The sequence below is a fragment of the Salarias fasciatus genome, chromosome 3, assembly GCF_902148845.1.
Source record: "Salarias fasciatus chromosome 3, fSalaFa1.1, whole genome shotgun sequence".
NCBI lineage: Eukaryota > Metazoa > Chordata > Actinopteri > Blenniiformes > Blenniidae > Salarias > Salarias fasciatus.
Genome location: NC_043747.1, coordinates 8,083,994 through 8,103,148, shown reverse-complemented (window position 1 = coordinate 8,103,148; position 19,155 = coordinate 8,083,994). Strand labels below are relative to the sequence as shown.

Genomic DNA, 19,155 nt, shown 5'->3' with positions numbered 1-19,155 from the left:
GACATCGCACCTGACGGAGAACGCCCTCCACCGCTGCCAGAGTTAGTCCTGACGCCAAGCAAAGCTACGAATCCACCACAAGTTAAGACAGAGAGAGAGAGAGAGAGAAGGGGGGCTTTACCTTCCGCTTCATCTATATTAATCTTTTTCTGTTTTGGCTTTTCCCCTGGGAGCGCCGAGTCCGGTCCGCTCGCTCTCACAGAAAAGTCCTTTGGTGCTGACCTCTCATCTCCCTGCAGATGCAACAATAACAATGCACTCTGTTAGGGGATGGAGGGGCGGGGGAGGGGGGGGAGGGGGAGGCTGAGCAGGGCCTGCCAGAGCGCCCCGCTGAGCCACATCGACTGAGATCTCCATGTTTCCATCTGTCCGCCGTGCGTCTTCGCCGACCTCGACGGCGTCGGGACTAAAATACGGTCTGCCTGTGTACGAAGCGGCGGAACTCGGGACTGAAAACACGAGCGAGCGAGCGAGTCAGCCGGCGGCGGCGTTAGAGGAGGAGGAGAAGAAGAAAACACACGCCGAGTGGCGGCGAGACGCCGCCTCGGTATCAGGATGAGTGGAGCGATCAGAGCGCTGCAAGGACGAGGGACTTTTGTTTTTTTTTTTGCAAACATGTGATTAAAAAACCAGGTATCACAAGAACCCAGCTTTTATTTGAAGCATTGAAGCATTTTTTTTAATCTCTAACTCTTGCAGCACTCTGCTGAAAGATACAGGACGTTGGCAGAAGCCGTGCAGGAAACAGAAGGTAAAAATCACCACCTCTGGACCGCCAAGCACCCAGTAAAGGACAAGAAACCTCAGCTGCACTTACTGTAGCAGAGAAGCTCCTGGTGGGAGGATGGCCCTTCAAGGAGGAAGACTTGGATTTGTCTGTTTGACAGGGAGAAACAAAACGGTCAGAACGAAGCGTTCCGAAGAGGAATATTAGGTTTTCTCTTGAGTTCTAAGGTGAAATGTGGCGAATCGCTCCTACCTTTCCCTGAGGACGGATCCGCTCGCTCCAGCACGACCCGCAGGCCGTCCAGACTGGAGATGGGGGCGCCGAGGTCCAGAGGCTCCGCCTCCCCGCTCTGGAAGGAAGACGACACAGGGGAAGTGGAAGTGATGAAGATCAGAGATTTTCCAGGCCGGATTGGAGCCTGGCCTTGTATGTTATCTGGTAAAGTTGGAAGTTTTCAAAGAAACCGCGGCGCTGAAATCAATGTGACGGGGGTTCAGGGGAGGGGTGGGGAGCCGGCGTGTTTGAGGAGCGTCGTCATTCGTAATTAAAGGCCGGGCTGAGTCACGGCGCTGACCGCCGCGCAGGGACGGAAAAGGGATGCGGTGGTTTTCCCTCCCCCCTGACCACGATACTCCACCCTGTGGCAATGTCGCACACTGCACGCGTCCACGCACGCCAGCTTCAAAGACGAAGCAGAAACATGAGGGACTTACTATTTTCGCCACGAGCTCGCCGAGGTGCAGGCCGTATTTAGCCACCACGGGGCGCAGGACCTCCGTGACCGGCTTGGTGGGCTTGGCCTTCAGCCCCACGGAGCGGTTGATGGGCACCAGGTCCAGCCTGACGGCAGACGCAGGGAAACACGGGCGTGAGAGAGCGGCGGCGGCGGCGGAAAGCAGACAAGTTTAGAGGGACTTCGGCTCGTACCGGAACAGGGTTCGCTTCTCCAGCCTCAGGTCTCTGGAGCTGAGGGTCAGGCAGTCCTGGTCCAGCACCAGCGGCTGGAGGGGGGAAACGGCAAGAAGACGTCAACAAGGAGATTTGCTGGTTGTAAAATCGATTTTTTTTCCAGGCTTACAGGAAAAGCATGACGCAGAAAAACAAGGCTAAAAGTACAAACTGCAATGTAAACATACCCTCTACATAGAATTTATGAATGTTTCCGTCTTTATATTAGGGCTGTCACAAGATTAATTTTTTTTTTATCACAATTTATCGCTGTATTTCCATAGTTAATCACAATTAATCACATTTTAAATGGTGTTGTTTTGCATTTGAAGGCAGGTTTCAGTCCATAAAGTGAAGCATAAAGTTGAATTTGACGTTTTTGTTGAGGTTTCAGCAAGACGACTTCCTGCAGCGGCTGACTTCTGACCAGAGCGTCTTGATCGGGAATCAAATACAGAAAGAAATTCCCCTTTGACCTGGTTGGATTTTCTTTCAAAATAAAGCACCATTTAGACCAACTTGATATAGCGTCTGTTAAAAATACAGTTTTCACATTGAAAAAAAAGCCCTAAGCTGAATGATGTGATTAATCACAACTAAAAAAATGAATGTTTAGTCATCCCTACATTAATTAATCACGATTAATGCGATTAACTCTGACAGCCCTACTTTATATGTACTTTTAGAACTTTATGCGTTACAGAAATTATTTCAGAAATTTATTTTTTATATGAAAAAAATCCAATTCAGACTGTGAATCAGAAAAAAAAAAACACTTGTTTTTTTTTTAATAGTAATAATTTGTAAAAGTGTTTTTTTTTTAAAGAGCCTGTTGAAGGCTGAAGGTCATAAAAGGACTCTGGTATTTCCAAACTCTCAGGCCAGTTTAACGGCGGGCTGCATCCATTAAGACTGATTTCCATCTGCGTTTTCTGAGATGATCGCCGTCGACGCTGCCGGCGCTTCTCGGCCTTCGCTCACCTTCTCTCCTCCCACCAGGAAGAGGTCGACGGCCGCGATGTTGACGCCGATGTTCTGACAGAGGTCCTGCAGCACCTCCCTGATGGAGGCGCCGGGCCGCAGCGTGATGGAGGAGGCGGCGCCGCCGGGCAGCAGCACGCTGCACTGCTTGGCCGATCGCTCCCACACTCCCACCGAGTGCCGGTTGTCCGCCTGGGGGGGGGGGGGGATTAACACCGGGGGGATCGGAGTGGTTAATTTAGCTGTCGTTTGCGTTGATGCGATACAAAACATGAGTGGGCTGGTAGAGAACGCCGGGGCCGTGTTGTGATGGCTCTGTGTTGCCATGGCGACCGGTCCAGAGGAATCCTTACCTCGAGTTTGCCGGCCGGGCAGGAAGTGGCCATCTCCAGGCTGGTGCCGGACGACAGCGAGCCCTGGGACTCCCTCCGGCCGTTGCTCCCCCAGTAGTCTGCGGCGGAACGAGGCAGAGGACGGCGAAGAGGCGTTCACACTCCGCTCATTTCCACTGACACGTACAATATGCAACGCCCGGAGAGTGTGGAGCTATAGCATGACTAATGATAATGTTGTGCGTTTGCAGATCTTGGCATGCGGCGAGGTGCACGGCACCGAACGCGACATGTGAATAAACAGAGGCTGTGCGATAAAAATTTTAAGTGCAACAACAGCAATATTTGGGTGCGATTCGTTACTAACATGCCGTGCCAGAAAACACATTTAGCTGGACAGCTTAACTTAGATCAGCTTTTGAGGAATGTTTACAAACAAATGTCGAGGAAAACTCATGAGGACTTAGATTAATACGTCAAGAGAAATGAAGCCGTGAAGCTGCAGCCATGATATCGAAGTAATCCAAACATTAAATCATTGTTTTGACGTTTTGCCTTAAAAAACTCTACAGAAGAAATCCTGAAAACGTCCAAATGAGGGTTTTCAATAAGTACATTTCGTGTGTGTGTGTGTGTGTGTGTGTGTGTGTGTGTGTGTGTGTGTGTGTGTGTGTGTGTGTGTGTGTGTGTGTGTGTGAACCGTTGCTTCATGCCTCCTCCTGCATGGAGCTCCAAGTAAAACTGAATCGTTTTAAGAGTTTTTGTTTCAGAGAAGTTTCATGTTCTGTTTACATGGAAATGGCAGAAATGCTGAAGGTGTAGTTTTCACTTGGGGCCACTAGTGTGTGCTGTTGGTTTTTTTTGCAGTGAAGGCACACAGCCACTCAGATGACAATACTCTCAACATTCATAGGTGGACCATGACGCTGGACAGGTATTTTGGGTGATTCTCAATAATAAAACTATTCAATTCCAGGGGAAGATGGACTGGGAGGTCTGGAAGCACACAGCAGCTTTTCCTCCTTTTCCAAAAGTTACACTATGGGAGACGTTCTCCAAAACTTTTGATTTTTAGCGGTTCCGAGGACAATAAGTCTTGATCCAGCAGCCATAAGTCAAAGGGTTTTTCATCCGTCTGCTCACCCAGGTTGATGTCTCCGATCTCCTTCTTCTTGGGACCCTTTCCGAAGCTCCTGTTCCGGGACCAGGAGAAGAAGATTCCCCGCTTCTTGTCGGCACTCTCGTCTCTGTGGTCCTCGTTCAGCGACCGGCCCGATCTCTGCTTCCTGACGTCCTGCGAGTCGGAAGACAGATTCCCTGTAACCCCTGCGAAAGGCGAATCCGGTCCTAACTCAGAGCGCGCCGCGGCAGTCGTACCTTTTTGGGCGTGGACAGGGTGGAGCGGTCGGAGCTGGCGCTGTGTTTGGACGGCGCCGGGCTGCAGGGGATCTGGTAGGGGTCCGGCAGCGGCTGGCCGTCCACCTCCGCCCGCATGCACTCCTGGTAAAGGGAGGACTTGAGGAAGCGCGAGTAGCTGTCGAACTTCATCAGGTTGAAGATCTGCAGACGTGGCGAAAGCAGGAGGAGAAGGTGGGGGAAAAAGAAAGGTAAGACGGAGGAGCAGACGGTTTGTTGAAGTGGGCAGAAGAGGCAAACCGCTGCGGGTGTTAGCATGTAGTTACGGCTAGCGTTATGACAGGAGACCCTGCAGCTAACGTTTAATCACGCTCATGAGCGAGACGGGAAAATATACAGATCTGTGACAGCACGTCTACGGCTGTGTGTGTGTGTGTGACCGCGCTCTTTGTGGGTGTGTGCCAGTTTGTGTTGATTTCCCTGGTAAAGACTCAGAGCCACTTCTGTAAACAAGCCCAGATGGCCAAAAAAAACAAAACAAAAAAACCCTCAATATGTTTGTGCGAAGTGAACAAAGCCCCCGAGCGGGGAGGAATTCCCTGCTCCATCCAGAGAACAGCTACCTGCAGCTGCTGGGTCTTGAACATGTCGGGCTGCGGGGAGGTGAGCACGTCGTCGGCCAGCTGCGCCTGGCTGTCGATGTTGACCGGCATGGTGGCCTTGCTGGACAGGAAGCTGTTGTAGATCTCTCCAGCTCTTTGGGACAGCTGAGGGAGGAGAGAGCACGGAGCAACGGGTTATGAGCCTGAGGCTGAAGGTGAACCGAAACAACAATAAGTGCAGGTCAGATTACAAGAGTCTGTTGCCTGAAGAGAAGGGTTTCTGGAGAAACCAAGCTGGTAGGGGTGTGTAAAAAAATCGATTCGGCGATATATCGCGATACTACGTCACGGGATTCTCGCATCGATTCAAAAAACGTCCATATCGATTTTTAATTATGTATTTTTTGGGTAAATGTTTGTTGCAGCGTCTTTTTGTGTGCTGCACTTTTAACTCCTGGCCACTAGTTGGCAGCGAACCACACCAGGAGCTCTGCAGAACCCTGAGTCTGGACGCACTGTGGCTTTTACAGCAAGGAAGGAGGGACTGATAAGAGCCACGCCATCTGCAACATGTACTTTGCAAAAGTCAAGTACAGCAGAAACACCACCAGCCTCCGTGCAGGCTTGACAATGATTGCACTTTATTTTCCCAAAACATGTTACATTATTGAGGTATATTTAGCCTTTATTTTTATTTACAGTTCAAATGAAAAAATAGAAAAAAAAAATAGCCTGGAACTTGTTTGCTGTTAAACATAGTTGCTTGAGTGCTGCTGTTGCATTTGGGACAAATAAAATGTGTTTCAAACAAGTTTTCTCATGAAGTGGAACTAGTTTACAAATTAGTTGTTCCTGAAGTATCGCAATAATCGTCATAAACACTGGTATCGGGATATATCGGGATCGTATCGGATCGTGACATGGATCGTATCGCCAGGTACTAGGCAACACACACCATTACCAGCTGGTGACGTATGGTTTGAAATTTCAAGCCGACACTTGGAAGGCAATAATAAAGGTGACTTTTGATTTTGGTCCATGTAGCCGAAGCCGTTTTCACCGCAGACACATTCAACACGGCCTCATCCTCATCATTCACGGTATATTCCAAAGCTCACAACCTGCAGACGTTGGACGTACCTGTTTTTTATCGGTTGCAGGGACATGACTGAAGTATTCGCAGGCCTGCCAGAACAAGATATTCTCCTCACTGAATTCCTTCTTCAGGAATTCCTGTGGAAACACACGGCACAGGAGAGGTTTTTTACTTCTTCTTCTTCTGCTTCTTCTGCTTTGCGCTCCGTAACTGGCGATGGTTTTCTCATCTCCCCAGCAGCGAGGGAAGGAGAAGTTGGGTGTAATGTGGCGAGTGTGGGCGCAGGACGGCGTGGGCGAGAGCAGCTCGCCGTGCTGAGGGAAGGTGAGGAGGGAGGTGGTTCTGGGACGCCAGGACTTAACGCTGAGCTCTGTGAAGGTGTTGTGGGCTAAATTCAAGGACGCATCTTTGGTGTGGGTGGAAGTAGTACATGATAACGTTTCAAAAAGAAGAAGCCTTTACTCGCTGAGGTTGAGTATTGACAAATGCTTTTGAACCGAAACCAGCTAGAACTTTATATCTGAGGATTTCTATGTTGTGTAAGTTCAACGTCAACATTACTGTATAAACCCTTTGACATGGCCGTGACAGTGACTCCTGGAATGTTTTTGATGTCTGAAAAAATTGAAAAGCTTTTAGAAAGCAGGAAAAAAACATGATTTTTGTGCCGGTATAACTTAAGACAGTGGCTTTAACCACTACAGAAGTAGAAGAAGAAGTTGTCTCGAGAGAAGCACTATTCCCAACAATATAAACTCAGTCGTTAAAAGGCTAACAGTTGTTGCTGTTTTTTTTTAATATCGTCACTTCTACTGAATGTGCTGCATGGTGACAATCGCGCGGCGGCTCCTGCCAGTTGGACGTGAAAGGATTACAGTTTGTCAGCATGTTTTCACTCTCGAGTTCCCAAATATTTTAGACAATGCAAATTCTTCACGTCTCGGCTTCTCTCTGCATTTTAGAGGTTTGTCGCGGTGGATCTTCTTCCCCCAACACCTTCTGTCTCGCACCGGCCATCTGCACGTCCCTGAACGTCCTCGCTCGGTTTGTTTTCTCGGCAAAAAGCAGCTCAGCCCGATTCCTCTCGCAACTTTCCAGTGTGGCGAGAGCGATTGAGTAACACTGCGCCACGACGATTTCAACTTTTTTCCCCCCTCCCGGCTTACCGAGAAGTACCGCACGCCCACCGGATCCTGCAGGAGGCGCTCGAAGCAGGCGGCCCAGCTGGCCACGCGCTGCTCCGGAAGCCCGCGGTGGCTGCCCGCTCTGGGAAGACTCCCATTGCTGTTCAGGCTGCTCTGGCTGCAGCATCCCTGCAGCTGGATCCCACTGTAGTCTGCAGGGGCCGGAGAGCAGGGTGCACAGGTCACAAGGCAGTGAATAAAAGGTGCGACAAGCAGAGGGGGAAATGCTAGTTGTAATGCTCTAAAGAACTAGACAACATGAATCTAAGGAGAAACAAACAGTCAGCTAGCTACATTTTGGATCTAGAGTCGCAGGAGGCTGGATTACTGGAAAAAATAAATAATTCAGGAGGTTGTAGTCTGGGTTACTGAAGTCGAATATTATTATGGTAGACATTTTCCAAAAGTTAAAACATAAGATCACAAGAGGATTCAACAGCATACATCGTCCACAGGTCATGTATGTGTGTGATCATTTTATGTAGCATGTCTCATGAATTAATAGAATTTCCAGTAAGATCTTGTCTTAAAATGACTACATGAGATTAAAGGTGGATTATCTCGCGGCACCTTTCAGCCGTGAACGCTGCAGAATGTATGAGCGCCGAGGCGCTCAGAGCAATACATCCGGGCAGATTGTGTAATCTCATTGCGTGCTACAGAGTGAGGCGACAGATGTTTGAGAGAGGAGCCAGCAGGATGGAAGAGAAGCAGAAGAAAGAAAGAAAGAAAGACACGGGGAGGGAAGAGGTGGGTGAGGACGGAGGAACTGCTCCTACACAGTACCTGCTAACGCGGCGGCAGATGGCCACTTTAGAGCTGCGGCCAGTGAAAACAGAAAAAAAACACAAAAGGGTCACGGCGGGATTGGTCGCAGTCGTTGTCATTCTGGAGAGAGCGGACGGGTTGGCGAGGGCGACCGGTATTCAACACGGCTGAGTGTTCAGACAGGTGTAGTCCGACTGAAACCAAAGCTCTGTCAACAGAGAACCGTCTTTTCATTCAGTCTGATGCTGAAACGGGATGCGGCCCGAGCAAAGCCATTTGTTTGCGCGGGGTTTTATTGCGCCGGGAGCCGAGGCTCTGGGATCCGGTTAATGAGACGGCCTTAAAAAGCAAACGGCCGCGTCGGTCTGATGGACACCGGCGGTGAAAGGAGACGAGCCGCGCCGCCTCGGTCAGCCTGTTAACAGTGCCGTGAAAAAGGGAAGGGCAGACAGTACACACACACACACACACACACACACACACACACTGGAACCCAAAACACACTCAACAAGCGTCCTTTGTTAATGAGGCATTCTGCCTCCGCAGACTGCATCATCCTTGCTGAAAGACTTTTTACAAGGCCATTATATTGGACGACTACAAAGTCCTGCGTGCAGGGTGGAGCGGGAAATTAGAAATAAAAACACAGACACTCCAAAAGAAAAAAAAAAAAGAAAAAAGACAGACAAAACAGAAAAAGTTGACAGAGATCAAAGGCTTTCACAGTGTTAGTAGAAAGGAAAGACTGAGGAAGATGAACAAGAACCTGGCCTGTCTCTCTTTGGTGTTTCACAGCATCATGTGGAGGTTTTTGTTTTGTCTAAAGAAACGTGTTTGAAGGCATATTAAAGGAGTCGTACTCACCGCCATCTGAGGAAGCAGCAGACTGCAAGAGAAGAGAGACAGACATGAGTGAGAGGCGGCCCTCATGAAGCCGACCCAGAGTTTCCTCTGGCGGAACGCTCCTGAGGTGTGTGTGTGTGTGTGTGTCCTTCTCCTTCAGAATGTGTTTCTGGGTCTCGGGGACCTTCAACCACATCCGTTCATTTGCAAGTGGGAGGACCCCCGCCGCCCCCCCCGCCCGCCCCGGCCTCCTCCACACACAGCTGTTCACACCTCCAGACTTCACTTTACCCCCACAGACACACATTTACATTCCTGAATATGTACATTCAACAAGTGGAGCGACTACAGGGGTCGTCTTCTCTCATGCCGGAGTAAGAAACGGATGATAGGATCAAAATAAATCCAGCTATCCCAACATCCCTGACTTGGAGCCGTAAGTGGGAGTAAACAAAGCCAGCGAATAATGCTCGATACGACACAATCCATGTCTGCTGGTAGCATGGATCGACAGTATTTACTTGGCAGTGCTTCAATGTGAATTCGCTGCCTCGGCTTGGAGCTCCTGGTTAAACCCTAATTTTGGTGAAGCTAATAAAAGGAGGGATTTAATTCCCAAATGGTGGAGCTGTTGTCAGAAATGTATTCAAACGCAGGGGGAGGATACACGTGAAGAATATCTTAGGGCTCGGTCCAAGAACACTCCAAAAAAAAAAAAAAGAAGAAAAAAAACTGGTGCGTTGGAGGATTCATCTGAAAAGGAGAGCCTATTTCCAGAAGAGTATTTTCTGAGTGTGAACACTCAAGGCTGATAAAATGTCGAAACAAGGCTCTGACGGTACACAGTTTTGCTCTTTACTGCCATTGCATAACGACAAGTTATTCTGCTCAAGCTCGACTGACATTCACATTATCCTGAAGCACACTCGGTGGGTCATAAGCATGACGTGACTCCCGGTTCCTGTTTCGGGAGAGACCACATGTAAAAGCTTCATCAGACACGCACCGCCCGGCCTCTACAACCGTCAACACCCAGCGGCCTCCTGCTTCTGCGGCGGCCAGCGTGCGCCCGGTAATCATGGGACCCAACAGAAGAAAAGCGAGGACGCCCACTCCGAAGGTCTAAAAACAGCCAAACCTCAAACCTTAAATACACGGGGTTCGTTTTTTAAAAACAGGGACGGCCGGCGACAGAAAGTTTCCAGAGGATGACAACGCTCATGAACATGGACTTTGTGTAAGAGCAGGAGTTCCAAATATTAGGTGATACACGAGTGGGAGGGCTGCGATGAGTCCTGCCGCTCTGATGCAACGTCTCATTGTTCCCTGCTCCCGTGGCACGGAGGTTCACGCTGATGACAAACGTGTTGCATGGCGCCCGGCCACACGTTAACTGATATTTTAAAGGGAAACGTGGCAAACTCACGTTCATCAAGCAAACAGACGGCACCTTCGTTTAAATTCTGGTTGGCTGATTCCGGCCTGGAACCGGGTGAGTAATGGAGCTCGCTGATGGCTGGTCTGACAGAAACGCCGGGACCAGAGTCCAAAACTCAAATTCACAGGATTTTGTTTCAACTCTCAAGATTCCTCAAAGTCAAAACATGTGAAGAGCGCGCTATGAGAGGGGGGGGTTAGACCACACAAGCCTCCTTCAGTGACCCCGGAGTGATGACCCCGGCAGATTATCGGCCCGCCTCCCTTCCTCCGTCGACACCTCTGCAGACGAACGGGTCCTCGGTGGGTGGCTGCTCTGGAGGAGAAGAGGCTCCACCAAATGGCCAGAATCGCCACTGAAGTCAGAGAGTGAGACGGAGAGCTGGCTCGGGCGCTGGAAGAGGCTTTACCGGTTGGAACGGCGGTACGGCCCCCCCCCCAACGCCACGCCGTCTGACATCTCCAGACACCACATGCTGAAGGAACGAAGGTGATCAACACTGATTCATGTGGGTGATCCAAACTCAGACATCGCAACCGAAACACGCTTCCACTGCTGAAAGAAATACAAGCCATTCCAACCTCTAGGATCTTTAATACTGGAAAAAAAGGCTTTCAGGTTCTTGTTCAGACATGCTCTAGAAGTGAAAAAAACAGGTTAAAATTCACTCTATTCATCACTGTCTGAGACGTAAGCCTCTCCGAAGAACTTTTACACAAGTTTACTTCTGATTCGAGCAGCGCCGCAAACACCCGTGAGTCCCTGCCACTTCAAACAGCTGTTCTGAGGGAAAAAAAAAAACAAAAAAACTGAGAGACGAGCGGCGGAGAACGGAGATTAATGAGGAAAACAGCTGACTGAACAAAGGCAGAGCGGAGCGCGCTCGGCCGCTGTTTACTTACAGAGTTTAAGATCCAAGTCCGCTTGAAGGAAAGTCTCTTTTTGAGACTCATTGCTCACCAGTCTGGTCCACCAGCGGCGCACCGACAGCGTGTGTGTATGTGTGTGTGTGTGTGTGTGTGTGTGTGTGTGTGTGTGTGTGTGTGTGTGTGTGCGCGTGTGTAAACGCATACCTGAACATTCCCCACCCTAAACTCCGCAAACCATGTCTGTACAAGTTGGAGAAAGGGAAAGAGAGGGAGGGAGAAGGAGGAAGAAATTTGACAAGGTACCGGACAAAAAAAGAGAAAGAGGGGGGGTTTAGAAGAGGAAAGAAAGATTTCCTCGCTCTGCAGCTGTTGCCATGGCAACTCGTCTGACAATCCATACAACCTCTGCCACAGTGGAATGAAGGAATCAGATGAATTAAAAAAGAAAAAAGACACACACTCATACACACTCAGTCAGTCCAAACCGCAGCGGCCTCCCCCCTCCTTTGTTTCCAGTCGGGGCGCTCTCGCTAAGAAATAGCCAGTCAGTCTAAATCGAGACCATATGATTCTCATTTAATCAAAATAGAAGTTGGGGAGTCCACCGGCTGAACTCCGGAGCTTCGTCTCGAGGTGTTTTCTGCTAGAAATTCAACTCGTGTGCCAAAAAAGAAGTTTTTTTTTTTCTTCTTCTCTCTTTCAGATTCTGGCATCACTTCTTCTCTCTGAGCCTCCACAGAACTGGCAAATCTCCGCGATCAGCATGTCGACTGTTTTTAGACCGACTGTCATCCTGGAAGCAGGGGTGGCTCGCTCAAGGCTTTCCCGCCGCTCTCCCGTTCGGACTTCATTTCTGCTGTGACCGATGGAGATGACGCCGTGTTTGTGAACGGATTACTGCCGTTTCATTTGGCTTTCACACGTCGTACATGCGTGGCCGCGTCGAGGATACAGAGGAGGCGATCTCATTGGCCTGGGGCATGGCGCGTGTGTGTTCGTGTGTGTGTGAAACTCGGGGGGGAAAAAAAAAAGATAAAAGGAGGGCGTTTCACATGCACAGATAAACAGCAGCACATGCTGCTTTATTCCTGAAGCTTTCATACGTCGTCCTTGATGCTTTGTGCCGGGACTTCCACGTGTCGTTGTCAAAACACTGACATTTGGAAAATCCTCCTTTTGTTATTCTATAACACCCGATTGTTGCGGGCCGCTTCAATATGTCCTTTATCTTTGCTTCGTTTACACGACAACGAAAACCAGTGAAAATCCAAAACTTGCGTTGGGAGTTTTGGGCGTCCGTTAATTTATCGTTACCGGATTACCATGCATGTGATGATATGAATATGGGGACTAATGCAATGAATGAACATATCGTAATATGATTAAAGAGACTCTGAATCGGCAACGTCAACATTAGCCGAGCTTTGCTAGCTCCCCCACTTTCTATGAGGCCCCTTAGCTGCCCTGCAAATGCCTTACAAATACTGAAAAAACAGAATAAGCACGGGAAATGTGTAATATAATATAGAAATTTGAGTCATTACGGTTTTGCAGTACTGGTGTACTAATGAAACGAAAACTTAATTGGTATAGTAGAGTAGTATTTGGTATTACTTTATAGCAGTGTTTTGGGGGCTCCAAAGACTGAGGTGGTGATAGAATAACAGTCCAAAAGGTGGAGTTTAATTAGTAATTTTTTTTATCGCAACATTTATCGTTATCGGGATAAATGCCAGAAATTATCAGGATAAATTTTTTTAGTCAATATCGCCCAACCCTAGTGTCCAAGACGTCAACCTTTTTAAATACAGCTCCCAGGGTGGAACTTTGAGGAAATGCTTGAGCTGACATACTAAATGCACCATTTTCAGAGCGTCGCCGTGTAAAAGCGGAACTCGTCTGAAATGAAAACACAAAAACAATCTGTTTTCACTGAAAACTTCACGCAAACGGGGCCTGAGTTGGCAACAAATGTGTCTTAGAAGTGGTATTTTCATACACGGCAAAACGGTTTTTGTCTTCCACATCAACCAAATGATAACTTTCACCTGAAAAAGAAAAGTGGAATCAGGTCCTCTGATTTTGTAGTGCTTTAACGCTTCCTGCAGTTATTTATTTCTTTTAAATCTCTGCAGTTATCTGAAGGCGTCATCAGTTTGCAAATTTAGACCCGGGGAAGAGTCACCAGTCAATTACGCACTTTCCACTGTGCTTAACTTTAGTAAATTACATTCAATTGTCAGACGGTTGTTACAAAGTCAGGCTCTTTTCACGCTGCACACATCAGACCGTTCAGTGATCACAGCAGGGTTTCATTGCCTCGTTTATTACCGTTTTCCTTTGTGCTTTAATTTATTTTTTTTTTAATTTTTAATTTATTTTTTGCATTAGAAGCTGAAGAATGTTTTTCCAGTCAGAATGTAACCTCAGAAGGCCCGATCAGCATATATGCATATTAAAAAATGGATTCTACAAACTATTTCTCGCTGTATTCTGAGTACATTCTGCTGTTTCAATGAGATTACAGCAGCAAAGCTTTTTATTCTTAAGTGTTTCATTTCTCAGTGTGCTTTTGTTGGACTTCATTGTCCATCACTGCAACACAAAAAAGACAGCTAGTAAAAACGTATTATTGCTCAAACCCTGGGAACCTTTAATGCGAGGAGGTTTGAGTGTGGTAGTAATAGCTCTTCTGTATATTTATGCTACAGCACAGGACTGCGACACACAAAAATCCAAATGTGTGTGCTTTCATCTAAAGATAAAAATCCGTCACGCAGTAATTGTAAGCTATTCTCGGCGCTGAGCTGAGTCATCCGTAACTGTGGTCTCTAAAATCCTACAACGGCTCGCCGTGGCCCTTTGGGCGTCCTCTTGCCCTTTTGACTTGACCTCTCCAGGGGTAAAAGCTGGGTGCAGAAACGCCTCCAGGAGTCACACTCTTCTATTTCTTGTTGAAAATCTGAAGTCTGAAGTAAATGTTGCCGCATGGGGAACTTTGAAACTTCATTCAATCAATCCGTGAAACGTGTGTTGACAGGACTTCACTGCAGCAACAAGCGCAGCTCATCACAACACTCTAATGGCAGCGGGGCAAGCTGGACCCGGGACGGAGGATTATCGTGGCCTGCTATCTGCGGAGGGACGACAAACTATTCCTGAGCATGGGGGGAATTTCCTTTTCAGGGAGGTGGGGGGTGAGGGCGCGGTGGCTGATAAGATGGAAGACGCGTTTCTTTCCCAACCGGTGTGGGGGAGAGAGGGACACAGTGAAAATATCCAAGTGAGGACAGACAACCTGGAGCGGAATGGTGCTTTTGCCGCAGGATTTTCTTGTTTGTTGCAACAAATTTGCAAGAAACTCGATCACATCAACGACGATCTGATGAGTTTGGTTTGCTTACATGATGATAAGGGAGCCAAAAAAACAGGTACAGGAGCTCGGTGTACCCTGGATGAATAGACGTGGTGTCTGCACAGACTCTATATTGAGACCTGTCAGACGATCACACGTTTCATGATATGCAGAAACTTACAGTCACGCCGTTGAGAAATCCCTTCCTTATCGTGAGAGTCCGGGAAACGGTGACAGCAATGAAATCCTTCTTGACTTATGATCAGACTGAGGTTCGCATTTGAGGTGAATAAAGCATTGGATCTCATTGATTTTGCAAGAATTGTCAAGGAAACTCCTCATCGGTATAGAGAAAAACCACTCGAAGGGGGAATTACGGCATTTATTTTGAAAAAATTACAAACTGTTGTTGCTCTATTTTCTGAGTTTTGGTGGAAAATCCACCGGACCTGTTGGACAGAACAGAGCGCATGTCTGGGGCATGCCCACACGCTGCGAGGAGTCAAGACATTGAAGTAGTTGTTTAAACCAAATCCCCCTCAGTGAACCGATGAGGCGCTCGCAGTCGTACGGGCGATTTGCATGCAGACGCGGGGCCGCCGCACCGCTTTTCATCTCTTAATCCCTTCTGGTCGTCTAGTAATCTACTAACTGCTCCCCAACCTGAACCGGTTAGCCACAGCAGATGGGTGCAGCCCTCCTCCGGTTCGGATTAAACTGGCATTACTATAATTTGCTCAGTGCTGCCCGAGTGTGAGTGTGTGTGTGTGTCACGGCATTCTTTTAAATGGATCCCTCGAGCTGTTGCAGGGTCAGCAGCGTAATGCCTTCGCCACCGACTACACCTCGGCCTGAACCTTCAGGGGCTCGTGAACTGCAACCCACACTCGCAATTTCACAGGTGCGCTTGTCGGAACAAAAGCCAAACACAAAACAAGCGTTTGATTTAGAAGCAACAGCTGGACTCTCCACAGGTGGAGCAACTTCAGAGAGGAGGCAGCAATCGCCACCCCTCCTACTGCAGTTTATTATCATAGAGAAAGGGCTCCGTTCACACGAGTCTGCAGGGCTCCAGGCGGATAAACCACATAAGATGCTGCCACACCCTGCAACTGCACCTTTTCTTTGCCATAAAAAACACAAAAAAATGGACTTTCCAACTTGAAACCTGACATGTGTAATTAAGTCTGACTGACAGGCCCCTCCTCTACTTTGGTTTTAGAAAAAAAAAAAAACTATTGCAAAAGGTAACTTCACAGTGCTTAGGGTAGTTTACATGCATGGAGATATTTGTTATGCAATGACAAGATTGAGATTTGCAATAGTTTCTGCATCCTGGAAGTGTACAAGGACAAAAATCCATAACAACAAAAGCAGCACCTAATTACCTACTGCTGAAGTACGACTGAAAACACACCCACACACTCCGCGGACTGAAGACATTTGGCTTAAATGACAAAGAGATAATTTCATACCTTTGTGCTTCAGGAAGGCATTTAATCCATATTTAAGCCTTGGTGAAACCTGAAAAACTTGGCTGTAGGTTTTTATAAATGATCTTTTCATTCAGTATAAACTCACTGTTCACAAATTCATGGATGTAAAAGAAACACCTGCAAGTCCAGGAGTTATTTTGTCTGCACTGTTTTTTTTGTCAGAAATTGCCAACAGCTTCATGAGTCGTTCATAATTTTTCAGTGTATGTTAACAGGGCCTATTTCATCATGGCTGCCATTGTTGCTATTGTTTATCCACTCATTCATGTGCATGAGAACTATTTACGATGGTCAGAGTGCACATGCTGCAAAGTAATGTTTCCTGCTGTTTACACAGAATCTGAGTGTTTTTTTTTTCAAAAAGAGACGGAGCATTTTCAAAAACCTCCGCCTTGGGACCCATTTTTAAAAAGTTGCACTGTTGTCCATAAACACAACAAACATTTTCCATTTTGACTTGAAAGCCGTATAATCCATTCAGAAATGCTCTTTTGCCAGTTTTTTTTCTAATATCTCTTATTTCAGTGCAGTCATAAGGTGAAACGGGAAAATGATCTGAACTGAGAGAAACTTGCTGAAAAGATTCAGATGAATGAAAGCTGCAGGAGTGTTTTCCATTTACAATGTTGTTTGTTAATAAGTGAGACGGACTGTTTATGAGACATTTTTCTAACTGGAAGAGTTGCACCATTTTGGGTAATCTAATCAAGACTGTGTAAACAAGCCAACAAAGGAACATTTTTTTATTTAGAAAGTATAGAAATAATTCAAAAGGGAAAGTTACAAAGACCACAAAGGTTGACGCTGGAGCCAATCCCACACAAGATCGCCGGGAGAGCGGAGCTGGCCGCCTCAAAAATCCATGTTTACGACTTCCACACACAGAGGTAGACAGGACCTTGGCCGGCTTCTGCAAGGCCAGAAAGATACCCGCTACAGGCGCTCTCTGAGCCTGCCCTCCGTCCCGTTCCGACAAGCGGGCCAGCCTTACTCAACGCCTCAGACGTGAGGCGAAGCAAAACACGCTGCGCCGTTATCTAAGCAGCGGGCGCCCGCCGCGTTTCAGACATGTCCAAACTGCAACCGGAGAGGTGATAAAAGACTTTGGCAATCCCGAAGCTGCTCCTTCTTGAGTAACCTCCACACCCTTGGCAGTCAATGAGGAATATAATAGTAGTACTAGGAGAGGAAGGTAAACAGAGAGCGAGGAGTGAATCATTTCCAGAAGTTGACATTCTGATTCAGACGGGGCCAATCGGCGCGGAGCTGTTGCGGTTAGCGGAGGAACACGCGTCGCGATGCCGAACGCCGGCGGATGATGTCACGGTGCGGGGACGGCGGAGCGGCGGGCATTTTCCATGGTTACAGTTCTAGTCAAACAGCAAACTCAGCAAACCACAGCAACATCTGGTCATCTGGTTACTGGCTCTGGCAGATTAATACGTAGAGCAGCTGGACGGTTGAAGAACTTCTGCTCAACTTTTGTTGTGCTAATGCAGTTTTTCTTTTCTCCATTTGATTGGTCTGGAGAGAGGACTTCATCCAATGGTAATAAAACATCATTTTCAAGAGGAGGAGAGAAGAAGAAGAGAAGGAATGGTACTGAAGACATTTGGATAATGTCAGGCTGCTCAGTATTTGCTCGCCTAGGGCCACGTTTCGTGAGCACAACTGTCCACCCACTCTCCAGCGCTGGCCATGTGATGCCGGGGAGATAAAAGTGCGTCGTGCTCTCCTGCTTCTGCCGCTAATCCCCGGGAACACGCCAACCCCGCTCCCCTCTTCTCGTCTCAAGTCCCGCGTCAAAAAACGGAGAATAAACCATCGAGTCTGATTCCATCAATTGATATTTTTAATTTAGCTTGGTTTCTGGTCCTTTCTGCCGCCGCATGAGGAATGAAGACCATACAGTAGCCCTCCCCAGCACACGAAATTAGGAAAAAAAAATAAATAAAAAGAGAGGATATTCCAGCAAAGATTGACTTGAGACAAATGAATAAGACGGCTGGTGAATCAGAAGGGAGACATGCCTGCACAGAGCAAAACCACAAGCCCCATTTCAAGTTCAAACCCAACCGTGGCTTGTTACACGATGCCGCCAGGAAACAATGCTACGCCTGACACTCCATGTTATTTAGATCTCTGCGTTCCAAACGCTTCAAACTTCTCAACTGACTTTGAGGAAGGTTCTAATCATGGGGCAAGAGAAAGAAAGAGAGAATGAAACCCACGGGCGATTGACCCAAACTTTCTCGGCAGAAAATCCGATCCAGAGTCAGCGTGCATCCCGGTCTGGATGCAGGAGCACTTTTTGCCGTGCACAGCCGTGCAGTGTGTGTCACGCAGCACATGGGAGTTCAGCTGGCACGGGTCAAAACATTCCTCTGACAGACCACACAAGCTAACCACTGTATGCAGCTGGAAGGGTACAACAGGAGCCACAAAGAGCCCAAAGAGGGGAGAGCACGGCTCGCAGGGAGGACAGCCCTGGAAGATGGGGATGCCACCAACCAGACGACAAGTGGGAACGGACAGCGGAGTCTTCCAGACTTACTGAGCTGAGAGTTAAAGTTTGCTCCATGTATGGCCGCTGTTGTGCCGGGCTGGTCCTCAGCGCTGCTCCACGAGCCCGGAGTGTGTGAGAGAGTCCATCCGCTGGGTCTCGGCGGCGCCTGTGCGAGTGTGTGCTGAGAGACGGCGCCGAGCGGGGGAGGAGAGAGAAGCGCGCTCGGAGAGCCGAAAAATCCTGACAGCTACTGGGAGTTCAAACGCTCCCTCTCTTCCTCTGCTGCCGGTTCTTCCCCCTCCCTCTCCCTCCCTCCCTCCCTCCCTCTCTCGCTCGCTCTCTCCTCTTTCCCTCTCTATTTACCTCCCTCCCCGTCCCTGTGTCTTCATGCCTTCTCTCGGTCTCTGCTACGCCCACAGGATGGATCTATTACCCGCAGGCATGCAAACAAGACCCGCTGATGCCTCCACACCGAGGAGAAGCGGGGGGAAACTTTACACTGGCGGCGTCGGAGAGGTACCCCCGATTTCTCAGCGGGCACCGGGGCTCGTGAGTGCGCCAGCAAACGGCTCACGTTGCCAGATGTTCTCGTTGTGCGGCGGAGTCGGTGTGAGCACAAGCACGGCAGCCATCCCCGCAAAGTCGAACACGCTC

At 48.4% G+C, this 19,155-nt stretch overlaps 1 protein-coding gene across 1 annotated transcript in view; it reads right to left on the bottom strand.

Annotated features, from left to right (window-relative positions):
• Positions 1-19,155, bottom strand: part of rgs12a (regulator of G protein signaling 12a) — a 32,857-nt gene that overhangs the window by 6,341 nt on the left and 7,361 nt on the right. Inside the window, 14 exon segments of the mRNA XM_030086836.1 lie at positions 122-233; positions 818-876; positions 980-1,076; positions 1,441-1,567; positions 1,655-1,728; positions 2,657-2,848; positions 3,010-3,107; positions 4,132-4,282; positions 4,366-4,548; positions 4,968-5,111; positions 6,087-6,179; positions 7,209-7,378; positions 8,013-8,045; positions 8,859-8,880. Of these exon segments, the coding sequence (XP_029942696.1) occupies positions 122-233; positions 818-876; positions 980-1,076; positions 1,441-1,567; positions 1,655-1,728; positions 2,657-2,848; positions 3,010-3,107; positions 4,132-4,282; positions 4,366-4,548; positions 4,968-5,111; positions 6,087-6,179; positions 7,209-7,378; positions 8,013-8,045; positions 8,859-8,880 (1,555 nt within the window).